This window comes from Chelonoidis abingdonii, chromosome 9, assembly GCF_003597395.2.
Source record: "Chelonoidis abingdonii isolate Lonesome George chromosome 9, CheloAbing_2.0, whole genome shotgun sequence".
NCBI classification, from domain to species: domain Eukaryota; kingdom Metazoa; phylum Chordata; order Testudines; family Testudinidae; genus Chelonoidis; species Chelonoidis abingdonii.
The window spans coordinates 76,933,315-76,948,975 of NC_133777.1; the positions used below are offsets into that span (position 1 = coordinate 76,933,315).

Below are 15,661 nucleotides of genomic sequence, written 5' to 3' on the forward strand. Positions count from 1 at the left end.
TCCCACAAGAGCTGGACCGTTTCCTGTACCTCTCCCCCTTGGCCTAGCAACTTCCTGCTCCTAGCAGCTCTCTACCCCAAGGGAGCCACTTACTGGCTTTTATTATCACCTGATCAGCCTCAGCTGGGAGGTAGTTGATCCACCATAGGTGACGATGGGCCCAACTCTCCTTAAAGGGCCAGGCAGCCTGTAACAACTCATCTTTCTGTGGTATGACAGCACAGAAGATATCACTCCCTGAAAGCAGAAGTTTGGCCTCAGCAAGGTGGAGTGGCCTCTGCCCTGCTATCTGGTTATCCACTGCACTGCACTTTCTCATGGGTCTGAGGACATCTCTCAAGGGTATCAGGGCATGCTACAACATCACTTTATTTGCTGAGAAAGGCCTCACTATTAACTTCTTGGGCACTGAATTGCTTCCACTCCACAGCATGTGGGTTACCAATGTCTTCAGAACTCACTGCTTCAGCATTGTCTAGCTCCTATATGTGTTGATTACTAGGTAAGATTATCTGGTCTTAAGAGCAATTTTCAAGTGTGTTTATTTCCTGGACATCAGCATCCTTTTTCACTTGTATCACTGCCACCTTACCCCAAGTCCGCACTGGTCACATGATGGGGCTTTCTGAGGCTCTGGGGGAACATGCTTCCCAGCTGCCTTTCCTCTCCATTTGCACTTTTTTTTTTACCCCTTTTCCATACATGATGCTTCCCCAACCATGCTGGGCAGGAGAACTTCTGGCCCCAAACCTCTACAGGCTTTTGTTGCTCATTCCAAATCACAAAGTGCAAACCATGCATTTAACGGGGAACCAAAGAATTGCCAGAGACAGCAGATACCCAACATATAGACTATCTACCAAGACTTTGCAGCAATTCATTGTTAAATTAAATGCCCTAGGATAGCACGCAATTTTGAGATAGCAATCAGCTGAAAGGCTGTTGCCAAGTCCCTCTGTAGCCCTGGTCTCAATGCCAGCTTTTGTGTAATGCTGGAAATATTTCAGTTCTAATAAAAACTTTGCTGACATGAGGGAAGTGGTTATTAGGTCAGTCAAGCATGCGTTCTCTAGTACGGGTAAAGCACTGTAGTTTGTATTGTAGTGGGTGAATGCAGTTGAAGATGAAGCTGGAAATTATGCATTGACTCTGAAAAACCTGACCTGGTGACCTTTGAGCTATACTGTATGCGCCCACCATAACTTCTGCATTGGTGGTTGAAGCACTTGTGGCACTTTTCAGAAGAGGAGGGATCTAAACTCCTGTGTGCTGGCCAAAGATAGCTAATTTCACTCTGTCCATCTGCACTTTTCTCTGAACTTTTAACTGGATACAGTATTTTTCTGCACTGTCTAAAATTATTACATGTTGCTGCTATGAGCTGTTGCACAGCTGCTCTGTTTCACCCCAAAGGTGGCTGCATTTTAATGACTGAGGCAAGTCTATTATTTTTGGTCTGTAAAGCCCTTGGAATCCATCAGGATGCAATATACCACACACACATATATCTGTCAAAGGGCAACCTTGCTTGGAGTGCCCTCTTGTGGCAGACCATACCATGACATGCCCACTCAGGTCAGCCAATAATATTTCACTTTGGCCTTTCTTGTCACAGAATATCAGGGTTGTGAGGGCCCTCAGGAGGTCATCTAGTCCAACCCCCTGCTCAAAGCAGGACCAATCCCCAACTTTTATTCCCCCCAGATCCATAAATGGCCCCCTAAGGGATTGAACTCACAACCCTGGGTTTAACAGGCTAGTGTTCAAATCACTGAGCCATTCCTCCCCCCTAGAATTGTCTCAATACCACCCTTCCTGGGGGCTGGTTAATTAGAACAATGTAGTCCAAACAGTCCATAACAAAAGTCCCAAACATGAGTCCATTTCTCACCCCATGCAAGCAGACATTAAAATTCAAGACACCTCACCCCTTGATGCCCCACATACCACGCACTGGGACCTTTGACCATGCTGGGACTCTCTGCCAGTCCTCCCCTGTCCTTGTACCGGAATAGCCTCTTCCAGCTGGAGTGCAACCCTGCTCTTCCTAGCAGGAAGCCTCAGCCTCTCTGCTGGGAACACCCTCACCAGGGGACCATCTCTCACCCCCCTCTCAGTCCAGCTCCTCCAGCTCTGGAGCAGTCAGCAGATATGCTCCTTTATAGCTCCCCTGCCTTCAGCCCCCTCCAGCCTTTGGCTCTGGCTCTCCTGCCTTCAGCACTCTCTGGCTTAGGGATACCAGCCAGCAAACCGCTCTTGCTGCTCCCCTGCCTTCAGCCCTCTCACACAAACCATCTTCTGCTTTCTTTCTTCCCTGGTAGCTCCAGGGGCCCAACAGGGGGGGAAGGGAAGTAGCTCCCAGACCAAATTTGAGTGAGTGGTGTTGTGACTCCATGTTCCAGGATGCAACGCCAATTGCTCAGAGTTCACCTGGATGGCCCCCTGTCATGACGGAGGCCCAGCAATGCCCAGTTTGAGTGGCATTGTGACCTGGCATGCAGGGTCGTAATGCCCCTCAAACTGGGGTGGCCAGATAGGAAACCTGGGCACCCTCTGTAGCAAAATTCTGGTTGCACCCCTGGGCAGCTCTCAACTGCTCTTCCTGACTGAACCAGGCTGCTCTGACTCGCTGGGACTCCCTCTCACCAGGTCATTCCCTGAGCCTTCATAGTCCTCAGGTGTTTGCCCTGCCCTCTTAAGTGGCCAAACTAAAGCATCTGCTCTGGCGCATGGGAAGTGGACAGATCTACTTCATTTACTGGGGCCAGCCAGCCTGTGACAGTATTATATATGGGTATATTTATTACACACACATGCCTTCATTCATGCATACATCCCTCTCCTCCCTTCCCCTCCCCCCAACATCGGCCTACTTTTCTGTCTGCCCTTAGACTGCAAGTTCCTTGGGAAAGACCATCCATTTCTAAATGGCTAGAAAATACATAGCACATTGTGGGTACTACCATAAACAAATTAAAAAGAAGAATACTGCTTTAGGACATTGCTGTATATCTTACAAAGATTTCTTCTTTCAGAGGTATCCAGCATTGCAAGCCTTCTGCACCAGATCTGGCCTGCTGCTGTCATTTCAGTGGTGAAACATCTGTTCTCCACTCCAGCTGGAGAACATTCTGCATTATTTTCGTTTTCTGCTTCACCAAGTTATGCCACTTGGGGCAGCACGGGCTGGATGAAGTGATGGGGGATGGAACAATCTTCCTGCTATCTAATGCCCCCAGGAACTTTCCTTCAGCCACTGAAGCTACTAAAAAGCACCCTGGCCCTTTCTATGAACAATCACAGGGTCTGAATAGACAGTAGCTATTTATAGATAAGTCAGCCAGCGTTTGTGGTCTAACACCGCTCTACGCTCTCTGCTGCTTTCCAGAACTCACTCTATAAACCATTTTAACGTATAGGGTGGAGTTCTGGGACACCACCTTTAGTGCCAAACAAAAATTTGGATATATATTGTATATACCCACAAAAGAAGCTATGTGCCATCCATTTTGTTTGGATGACACAGTCAGCTACCACAGCATATTGAATTTTCATACCTTGCTGACCCTAGATGTCACTTTCATTCTGAAATCCTTGTCCACCTGCTCAGCTTTATAGTGCATCACACCACAGAACACTTAGCCCGCTAAGACCTGGTAACCACATAATTAATCTTAGCTATTTGTAAAGCACTCCTTGCCATGCTGTCTAGGCACCTCGACCGGGATCTGTCTGAATGCAGAAGTATGAAAGAAGAGGACATGCTAACTGTGAATTCTATGGAGAGCACCAGCTGGAACTTTTTCTCTCACGTTAGGAACCAAACTGATGGACAGAGCTGGTCAGAAAACAGATTTTCCATCCCGGGAAAAATTTTCAAGATTCCAAAGGGAAAAAAAGCATCCCAAATTAGGACAAAAAAAACCAAAATTAAAAAATGTTCACAAAATAAAATTCCAGGTCAAATATTTCGTTTTGATTTCAATCCTTTTTTATTTTTTTTTTTTTACTATAAACTAAAGTGAAATTTAAAAACAAAAAAGTCAAAACTTTTCAGTCAGAAAATATTAAAATAGGATGTTCTGCCATTTTCTATTTTTTTTCCTTCTGAATACATATGTTTTCACCCATTGCTGACACAATCAAAGGTTGAAAACCCTGAGAGAGATCATAATTGAACCCAAACCGGTGATCTTGCTTCCTGGACTCATGTGGTACCTTACTCGATGCTACAGAAGTTACACTGGATTCAGTCGATAACTCCAGATGCTACAATATTACCAGTCAAATGCTCATTTTATAGGCCTGGGTGTAGGATTAGGCCATGCAGTTTGGGTGCCCAGGTTGGTAAACTTAGCTCCTCAGAGCATCATCAAAGCAGCTTTGGATTCAAAATGTAATTTCAAATTATTTCGCTTCTGGAATTTTTAATACACCGTGTAAGTGAAAAACACTCTTGGAAGCTGAGGGGAAAAGTTCATGGCCCCTTTTTCTAAGGTGAAGATTCATTAGTAGTGGGAACACTAGAGAAAGTGCAATATTGCCATCTACTGCTCATCCAGGAAAACGCTGGTTCTTCATCTAACATATTTAACTGCAGATGAGATCAATGTTCCAGGACAAGGAATCTTTTAATCATAATGAAAAGGTGATCTTGACTGATCTGAGGTCACATTACATTAATACAGTCTTCAAAGCTTTTTTAATAATACAATTAATGATTGTTGCCATACCATTAAGAGAATTAAAGACCAAAAAGCTTAAGGGGTATTGACATATTCAGTTTCAGTTTTAAAATTAACCTCAAAGCAACATTGACTTTTCCCCCCAGTTCTTAGACTCCCAGATAAATAATTCTTAGATGTGTTGTTCTGCCTGTGCACATGGATATTACAGTTTTAGTAAAGATTTGGATAAGCCAGCTGAGGGGATCTCCTTTCTGATTGGCATTCCCTTTTTCTCTTGTGAACTGGGAAGTCAGGATAGGACAGCTTATACTTCAATAAGGAGAACACAACATTAATTAGGAAGGTCCCATTACAGTTTGCTGCAGAGACACTTACTTTCATTCTTGTGTTTCACAGAAGCACAGTGGCCTACTAATCCACCGCCCTGGATTCCCAGAATCCCAGGGTCTCATTCTTTTCCTTAACCTACTCGTTATTTAAAGCTTTGCAGCCTCTTTACAAACAACTGGAAATTTTAACGGACTTCAATAACATCTGGGATATTTCCAGACTTACTCTTGTCTTCAGAGATCTCATTCTTTCTGCACAAGTGACCCCGCCATTGATCCTAAATGGCATTCCTTAACTGGGGCACAGTGCAAAGTGGCCCTAAGTTTTATGGCACCAGCCTTTCAACCCTGCAAACCTGGGTTCAAGCCAGTTCTTCATCCCAAGCGTGAGGAACATCATGGTTGCTCTCTTGACATCCCCCCACCAGCCCTCCCCCCACCATCATCTCTGTACAATGTGGCACAATTCACAACCATCAGTAGTCTGAGGTCAAAAGCTGAAATTTCAGGCCTGATGTGCATTGGCAAGGCTGGGGGGCATAGCATGGCACTTGCCTGCAGTGTAGCCAGTTTTACCCAGTGTAAGGCCCAACATTCATTAAAATCTTTTATGTTTAGGAGGACTGGCATTTTTCCATGAAGCTTTATATCCACAGAGCTGCATTGAGGCTTTTGATGCATTATGTGGACAGACTGACAGCCCTGTGAATAAGGATAAGTGAATACAGGGTAAGGAATTTTGACTCAATGGCAGATATTGGCGACTCTTTTTCCTGGGGGAGTTCTGTCCCAAAAAAATTACAATTCTGCAGCAAAAAATTTAAAATTCCACTAAATTTTGCATATTTTATTTGTCAAAATAACACAATATAATCACGCTGGTTTCAGTTATTTAGGTAATTTATTTAAACTACAATACAATGGATAGATAATGGGAGTAGGGAGCATTGGAGGAAATCCCCTACTCCCCTTGCCTAATAGTAATGTAGCTAGGTTTGACCCTTTATTTCTAGTTATTAGTCAACAAATATATGCATCCATATGCTCAGTGTTGCATCGTAGGCAACTGAAAAGCAAGTGATGGGTGGGGAATCAAACTCAATTTCTGTTGGCTACTGACCATCTCTAGAAAGGTCAGTAGCAAACAGTTCATGGAGTACATTTTGATAAGAATTTTTTTCAGTCCAAAAATATAAACCAATTCTAATCACTAAAGCGCCATAAGCATTTATAAGGCCATACTGTCCACTCTGGCCATGTAAGAGAGCCTTAAAACTTTTACACTTGTTTTATGCTCCTGGGAAAATTCACAAAGACAATGGGAACAATTCACTAAGCAGGGAGGCTGCTACATTCTGCTCTGCCTGAGGGGACCCCCTGCACCACACCTACCTCCTCAGACACACCCTGAAGCCCAGCATCTCCATGCTGAGTGTACCACAATAGTGAGTGACAGAGACAGTCTTTCTCTCTCTCATGCATGACTGCACACCACTTCTCTATTGGCTGCTCCAGGTACCCAACCTGCCTGTGCTGCCGGGGAGGTGTGTGTGACTGTTCTTGCAGCTTCTCTTTGCTCCCCTGTCAGAAGTCATTTTTCTGCGGGAAAGCAAAGAAATCTGCAGGGGACATGAATTCTGTGGATGTACAGTGATGCAGAATTCACTCAGGAGTAGACTCTGAATGCAGCACAAGGTGATGGAAGCAGAAGCACATTGAGAAAGGCAGATGAAAACCAAACGGACCATGAAAAATCTCTAACAATAAAACAAGACTCAGTTCATGTCCTCACTAAATCACCTTATTGTCCTGGGTTTGGATTCATCTTTGGGATTTGGCAAAGTTGCTTGTTTCTGATCTGAGTCACACAGATCCACTGTTCTGTGTGCACACTCTAGTATCAAACCTACAGAACAAGGGGCTGTTTTACACTGGAGACCCTGAGTGACTGAGCACTGGCTTCCTCCATGCATTTCCAGGAACAGTGCCTTTTTCCTTTGACAAGGGTTGGAATGACAGGTTCCCCCAGTTGTCCAGTGGGGCAGTATTGACTTTTTTTATTCAGTGTTTGTACAAAGCACAATGGGATCCCGGTATATAACTAGGGCTACTAGGTTCTTTAATAAAACACAAAATAAAGAACAATTACATCCCCTTCAGACCCCACTGCTGAGAGAGAAGAGGGAAAATTACCTCCCACACTTTCATCCCAAAGTGAGAGAGAGATTGGCCCAGCTTCTGAGTGACTAAGTCAGCACAAGCCTGTGGACAGGCAAAATCATGGAGGCCCAAGAGACCACTGCATTGCTTGCGCCTGCTTGTAGCTCTGTCTTTGGCACAACTCCATTTTCCCATACATCAACATTCTCCTCCAAGGTAGCAATATTACCCCATGGGCCCCAGCTTATAAATAGAGAACCTCACTTGGAAAGGGCAGCAGCATCCGTCTACTGGAGGCCAAAAGTTCTTGGCTCCGGCCTCCCTCCCGTTTCCAGCATGGCAGCAGTGTACAACGCAATCCATTCGACTTCCTCCAAAAATATTTCCTACCTGTAGGTACTAGTGTCTTTGAGGACTTAACTGCTCAGGCAGGACATGCTAAATATCATCGCTTACAGATACTTCTGATGTTTATGGGGAGCAGGATCCCTTCCTGACCTTTTCTCTTGCTGTTTTGATAGTTTTGTTCAGTATTTCTCAGAGCCACTCCTCACCATTCCATACACACAAAGGAGGTCAAACAAGCAGAAGTGGCTTGTGCCAAAGGCTGCAGCCTCCTCCAAGCAAAGCATGAAAATGAAAATATTTGCGCTTGTGACATGCAGCAAAGAGAGACAATACAAGCCTTTCACTCCAATTGATTTACCCACCAGCCATCTACGCAAACTAGGATAAAAGCAACATTTCAGCCTGTATTACAGCAGCTGGGCTCTGCAAGCAGTAAAAGAGAAAGAGTTTTAAAAGCGATTGAACCAGACCCAGAATCTTGGCGGCAGGGCAGGAGAGAAGGGGGTGGTGGAATTGGGAGACTATTTCATATTGTGCAGTTTGGAGACTGAATTTGCTTTAGACACATCTGGGTTAAGATGGTCAGCTCCTTTGGTGACCAAGACAAAAAATTAAATGAAATAACTTGGAAAATTAGCCAGTCTAGATAATTGTTAGGAAGATGTATTTCTCCCCTCATTCCTCCAAGTTCCCTGCAGTGAGCTTTATGGACCTGCCGGTCATCCATATTCTCCAAAGGCAACACATTCTGTGGAGGTCAGTCCAGCTGACCAGAAGCTGTGTATGCTGATTAGGCATGCTCATTCCCTCTAGGTCACCAAACTTGAATATAGAGTGATACAAAGGGATTGAGCTATTAACTTTCAAGTCAAATGCCACTGGCAGTATATTTATTTACCTTAAAATATATTTACAGCATCAGATGTTATGATTACATCAAACACAACATTTCTCAGCCAGGGTGATCCACTCAGGCAGAAAAAAAAAGTTCAACTTTGTCTAGGCATCAAAAGGATGGGAGAAAAGAATCTTTCTGGATGGAGATTATTGATCTTCTAAAAACATTATCTTCATGTTAAATTTAAATCAGGAGAGAGGGTTTGAAACAAGCTCACAACAGAAAAACTCAATAAAACAATGACAAAGGCTAAGGCAAACAGGTAATTAAACTGGGACTTTAGCACTACATCGAAAAACAAGTGAAAACTAACAAAGAGGATTGTAATGAAATTGTAGTTTTGTGTTTAATGCATTTAAATTACGTTGCATGATCTGTAACAGCAAAAGTATAACGGAGAAAATAAGCCAATAACTAACCATTAATTTTAGCAGGCACCATTCTTACTTACACAGCTCAGTGTTGGGTTTGCTGAAAAGGATTTTCTACTTGGAAATATTCATTCTTTCTCTATCCACAGAATCATTAATATGTAAATATTGGCATCGATGTGATTTCACGGCTTCATATTTAAACCATTCCAATTTGGTTATTGAGCTAAATGATCTGGTTTTCTTTTGGAACACAACTTACCTAGGAAAATGGGTCAGCACAAATCAATCACAATTAAAGAAGACACTCCGTTCTGAGTACAATATTGTACCTTTTATTTGGGAAGTAGCACAAGTTGAAGGTGAAATTTTAAGTCTCTAGTCCAGGTTCACCACTACCTCATCATGTGACCTTGGGGGTCTCACCTGTCTGAGTCAACTGACCCATATGAAAAATGTATTTGCTGAACTCACAGGAGCTCAGTTCATGCTTCTAAATCTCTAAGATCCTTATATAACAAGGGCAACAAGAGCGCAAAGAATTATTCATTTTGGAATGTCTGCCTTAAATATTTGAAGATGACTGGGGAGAGGTATAATAATCAACAGCCAATACATCCACCAGAACACTGATGTTTCACTATTCATCCATTAATTATATCATTCTGGTTACACACTATGTTGTTTTTTTCCTGATGGGATGGACACAAAAAAGGTTTAGTTGCAAAGGAAAAAATTTCATCAAAAGGCCCACGTGACCCATCTTTGCTTTCTCATACAGAGTTCGGATTCATAGCATATTAGGGTAGTTACTATATTAAAGCAACATTATTTTTATGACTTTTGAAGCTAAGGTTGAGGTGAGCAGAAAAGGATCAGAAACAGATAAAATACTAAGGTCACTTGTCAACCATATCAGACTACTGATCAGGTGAGAACTTCAGAGAGAGTAGACATGAGGTTTCAAAATATATTTTGTATCTCTCAATACCATCCACTGGTTGGCCTGAAAAAACTGTGAAGGGAGCGGTTATGAAAAACTTCAAACCAGGCTTCCTTCTTTAGGGCATAGTCCAAGTATATTTTGTATTCAGTCTGCCTCCGTGACTTTACCTTAGGTTCACAGACACTGAAAGGACAAGTCTGTTCATTATCAAAAGACAAACTCAATAGCTATAACAATCAAATTAGTAAATATGGAGATAGCCTCTTTTCTACCTTATTCCTTCCTTCCCTGTTCCAGTAATGCTGCTAACAAGTTAGGTAAAACAGCCATGTTTGCATTTTTGGCACATGTACAGGTCATGCCAGGCACAGTTGAAATTTTAAGCTGTACAATGGTGCCATCTTGTGGTAATACTAAATAAAACACTGGCACAGAACCAGATTTAATGTATACTAAGTGTGACAACTCTGGCCATAGAAGTAATGCACGGAAAATGATTTACAGTTCCAAATTTCTTGGTATCCTGTTCAAACTTTATAGTGCATGCTCATCATTAGGACAACTGGGGATCTGTGTTATAAAGATACTGTGGGTATCACATCTTAGCTCACACTACCTTAATAGGATGGAGGACTGTATTCTGGAAAGCAGTGATTCTGAAAAGAATGTAGTGGTCCTGGGGAATAACCAGCTGATCATGAGGTTCCAGTGCAATACCATAGCTAAGAGGGATAAAGTAATCCTTGGATGTATGAACAAGGGAATATCAAGGAGGAGTGGGATTGCCTCAGTCTATGGCATTAGTGAGACCATTCTGGAACAATGTGTCCATTTCTAGTGCCAACACTTTGAAAAGGATATTGAAAACTGGAAAGGGTTCAGAAAAGAGCTACAGTGATTTGAGGTCTGGAAAACCTGCCTTCCAGTGACAGACCTAAGATGCTCCATTTATTTAGCTTATCAAAGAGAAAGGAAAGAGGGCTTGGTGACAGGCTGTGAGTACTTACCTCGAGAGAAGAAATCTGATAGTTCAGGGTTCTAATCTAGCCAAAAAGGCACAACATGATCCATCACTGGAAGCTGAGGCTAGATAAACTCAAACTGGAAATAAGGTGCACATTTTTAAAAGTGAAGGCAATTAACCATTAGAGCAATTTACCTTGGAATGTGGTGCATTCTCCATCACTTTAAGGCCTCAGATCAAGACAGGATGTCTTTCTAAAAGACATGCTCTATTTCAACCAGAAGTTATGAGCTTTATGAAGAAATCATCGGGTAGAAGTCTCTGGGCTGTGTTATGCAGGAGGTCAGACTCGATGATCATAGCGATCTTCTCTGGCTTTAGAATCTATAATCTGCATTTCAGATCCTTGATTTTGTTGGCATCCACCATGGGTATCTACCTAGATGACTCTGCTAATGCATATTTCAGAGGTTAACGGTTTTATTTCTGAATGAATTTTTAGCCCCAACGTTCATAAGGACTAGCAGGAGGCAAATCCAGGGCAAATTTCACCACAGATCTGCCAACAGCCCTGCCCTCACACACACGGCCCTTTCTCTCCTCTCTCCCCAAAACAGAAGCATTAATTATGTTGTGATGATGATGTGGACACCATTGGAGTAGTCGGTTTGGATGCTTAAACCAACTTCTAACCACTATCAAAAAGTGTTCTCTCTCTAAACCATTCAGCTCTCCCTCATACAAAATGTTTTATTCCTGAGTGAAAGGTAAAGTTTGTGCTGGATATTGTTATAAGAGGAAAGCGGTTTTTTGCCTTAAAGGCACTGAGATGGGACTCAGGAGATGCGGGTTCTGTTTCTGCCACAGAAAGCATGTGTGACTTCATGTAACCTCGGTGCCACAATTCAACAGCTGTAAAATAAGGATACTATTCCCTTATCTTTTTGAACTGTTGTGAGGATAAATCCATTACCACATATGATGTGCTCCGACACTACAGTAATGAGTACTGTACAAAACCTATAAACAAACAAAAATTAGTTCAGTCCCAACGCTAGCTGAGATTATCATACTCTTTGCATTTGTGATTGACAACAGAGTTCAACAAATGGATCCAAAAATGAAAGACTGGCACATTAACTTAATGATTAATAATATATGGAGATAGACCTACCTCACAGAACTGGAAGGGACCCTGAAAGGTCATCAAGTCCAGCCCCCTGCCTTCACTAGCAGGACCAAATACTGAGTTTGCCCCAGACCCCTAAGTAGCCCCCTCAGGGGCTGAACTCACAACCCTGGGTTTAGCAGCCTAGTGCTCAACCCACTGAGCTATCCTTCCCCACTAGAATAATAGAATACCAGGGTTGGAAGGGACCTCAGGAGGTCATCTAGTCCATCCTCTGGCTCAAAGCAGGACTAATCCCCAGACAGATTTTTGCCCCTGATCCCTAAAGGGCCCCCTCATGGATTGAGCTCACAACCCTGGGTTTAGCAGGCCAGTGCTCAAACCACTGATGCAACACCTAAGACTTTTATACAAAAACACTTAAGACTAGCCAAGAACCAATTGCAGGTCTGAACATCTAAATGCATCAGATACCTTAATGCACACAAAAGAGGTTAGTACTCAGACTGGGACATCCTTTAAGTCAGATATCCTAAAAAGACTCTTTCTATAGTAGTTTCCACAGCTCCTGTATTAGATATATTATTTATTGAGAGAGAGACAGAGACAGAGCACACACATGATGTGAGGAGGAGGAAGCCTGCTTCCTTATGTAGCATTTGTCACTCAGACAAACGCAGCCTGCAGCATGGCACCTTTGGTTCTGCTAACTTAGAACACCCAGCTGTGATGCTCTATCAGGTGTAAATAATGGGCTAGTTTCCAGCTTCCTTTGTTTTCAATGTTTGTGTTTGGGCTCCTTCATTTGATGGGAAGGGCCAATGAGCCAAAAATGGGACCTCCTTAAATCACACAATCAGGAGGGGAATTGTTACTCATGGTTAGCTGGCATTTTGTCTGTGCTTAGAGAAACTGAAGTGAGTTTACTAGTTTTGGGGCACTTGCTAGTCTGTCAACACGCAGAGAACTCTGTCCCATCAGAGCTGAACCTTGGCTCACCTTTAGGATATGTCCATTATCTCATTATGCATTTCTCCTGAAAGATGTATTACTTGGAAAGTAAAGGGCTTGATCAGAAGCAGAGAAAGAAAATCCTTTCACATTTGAAAAAAACCCATCAAGGTACAACAGCTAGGAAACAGTATGCGGATCATTGGGAGCCAAAGAGGGAGAACTGAAATTCAACCTGGATATACTGACAACTTGATGTTTCCTGTTTGCCTGCAAGAGCTCCTAGGTATGGAATTAATTTCACCAAACTAGATGTTTCCCCACTAAATTGTCCATCCCTTTTATTCCAACTTGACAAGTTCAAATAGGGCTCGACTGGTTTTATTTAAATATATTTAAGTCGACAGATGTAATTAAGGCGAACCTAATATCCACTCAGTGTGCTGGAACAATTTTGATCTGTTACAATGAGATGTAGAATACAGACCACCACATGCAAACATCGCTGTCATAGTGGACTAAAATGAAACATGGGATCAGCTGCCATGAAGATTACAGCTGCCTTTATTTTCTATTATGCCTTGGGCCAGCTATCATCGAACAGTTGATACAATGTTTTATAAAATATGCCAGATGCACCCTACTTAGGTACAGAGAAACAAAGATGCTATGAATAAGGGCACCATTTCCCAAGCGAATCCCCATTGCATACACTCAGTGCACTGGGTCAGCCTATCCTCTACATATCAGCCACATATGGATAGGCTAGCATTGTCAGGGGTTGCTAATCATGTCTGCATCAGAATTATGGCTGGTTCAGTGATCAGTATTTCATCTCTCATGGCAAAATTAACATAATTTCCTATTACAGCACCAGTAGATAACTCCTTCTTTTGTAGAAGACGTCCAGAAAAGGTTGATTTCAATGGGACTGAAGCACAATGTTGAACAGGGATTGATGTAAACACATGCTTAAGTGATATGTTAAATCAGGGTCTGTGGGTGAAATCCACCCTTCCCTACAAAACCAGTGTCAGGGCTTCATGTGGGGACTTATGGAGGGTGTGAAAGGGAAAGAATTCACCCCTGCCATCTGTGGATATGGTACAGAGCAGCCCCGTCTATGAATTCTGCATCAGTCCATGGACTGGAATAGATTCTTCTGCCCCTTCCATGACCCCTATGTGGGGACTGCAGGCCACTGGATCTGAGTATATGTGCACTCAGACCCTACCCCATGCTCACCACTGCTCGCCTTGCCTCTTGAGGATAGTTCAGAGCCCCCCCTCCATGGCACCCAGGGATCCCAGAAGCACATACAGCCATGGGCAGGCCTCTCTGCACTGGGGTAAATTCTACCCTCAGAGAAGATTAGGTCCATGACAACTGTTGAAAACTTTTAAGTGTCCAACCTTAAATGTAACATCCCCTGTGGTGATATGGAACCTGGTGCACCCGTTTGGTGCTACAGTGGAAGCTGGTTGTAAAGGTAGAATTAAGCACTGCCTTGCATTGATTTATGTATTATAAATAAATAATTCCCGATACACCAGTAAGTCAAGCTAGAACAGCACCACACTGACTTAACCTTGCAAGGGAGGGACTAAAAGGTGGGGAGGGGGGGGGTAGTTTCTTAACCACACTGTAACTTGTGCAAGCTGGCGAGACACATTATCAATATATTTTCTTTTATTGTAAAGCATTAGGAATTGGTCTACATGAAATACAATACATGAGATTAGCAATCCACACAAAGTTCCTTCAGCTGTGCCTTAAATTATATACACAATGTGATCTCAGTGTCTAAACTTAAAGGCAATGTATGGCTTGTAGCTTTCTCTCTGTACCAAACTTCTGCATTAATGTAGACTATGCAGTTTTTTTGTCCCCATCCCCCCGTCCACTTTGTAGCTTAAGGCAGATTTTTCTGCTGGAAAAGCTCAGCGGAAAGAATTTCCAGATCAACTGTTCTTTTTGAGAGGGAGGTTACAGAGCCGTCATTCTGATACCAACCTGTGTTGCGGTATCTCCCTTGCATAATACAGGATGTTGTTTCCATAGAAATATCTTCTTACATCAGTATCTACAAGTCATCTAATTACTCCTTTCTAGACATCTCACGCAATCCATTAAAATCTTTCCAAAGCAGGGAAATAACTAGGCTCGACTACTATTTAATTTCTTGGAAGGACGTAAAAGAAAAGAACAATTAAAAGAACAATAGTTTAATTTTATTTTGTAAAGATTCAGAATATTTGCCTTGCAAAACCCTTGTAACTAATCTGGAGAAATCTCAGCATGGTTAGAGATTCTCATTATTTTAGCTGACTCTTTTAGCCTTTTATGACTGCACAGTGGATTTGCTTCTTGAGTAAGGCAATTAAGGCATCATTCGGAGATGCTTAGTAGTCTTGTCTTCAGGCAGGCCCATAGTGCTTGTTCTTTTCCTAGATCCCTTACATTGCTGCATATCAGCTGTACCTTGACTAAAGTCCTCCTCCTTGGGAACTTGCAGGTATAACGTCCTTGCTTCTCCTGTTGGGTTATCTTTGTTGTCTCTGGCTTCTTGTGGCACTTTCCTAACATCGGGAATGCATTCGCCTCCCTGAAATTAGAACCGAGACACAAGGATCATCCTGGTGTTATGAAAGGTACATACATACTTACAGTGTAAAAGCTAAGATGTGACCCTAATCCAAGACGCCCTACGGAACAAAGGGGACCCCAAAACATACCCATTTTGTTTGTACATAATAGATTCCTGATGCTCTGCATAAGCAGTTCGAACGGTCTGATTAACAACAAACTGATTAAGTTCAAGTAACCATTGGGTGGCAACCTAAAGGGGAGAAGTAAACACAATAACCATGGTGCTTA

At 42.7% G+C, this 15,661-nt stretch overlaps 1 protein-coding gene across 2 annotated transcripts in view; it reads right to left on the reverse strand.

Moving 5' to 3' along the window:
- Window positions 1-14,461: 14,461 nt before the first annotated feature.
- The window catches only part of FAM169B (Protein), a 52,739-nt gene continuing 51,539 nt past the window's right edge, over window positions 14,462-15,661 (reverse strand). For both annotated transcript variants that reach the window (XM_075069068.1, XM_032783029.2), the window contains one exon: window positions 14,462-15,389. In XM_075069068.1, the coding sequence (XP_074925169.1) occupies window positions 15,165-15,389 (225 nt within the window). In that variant the 3' untranslated portion in view covers window positions 14,462-15,164. The remainder of the gene's footprint in view (window positions 15,390-15,661) is intronic.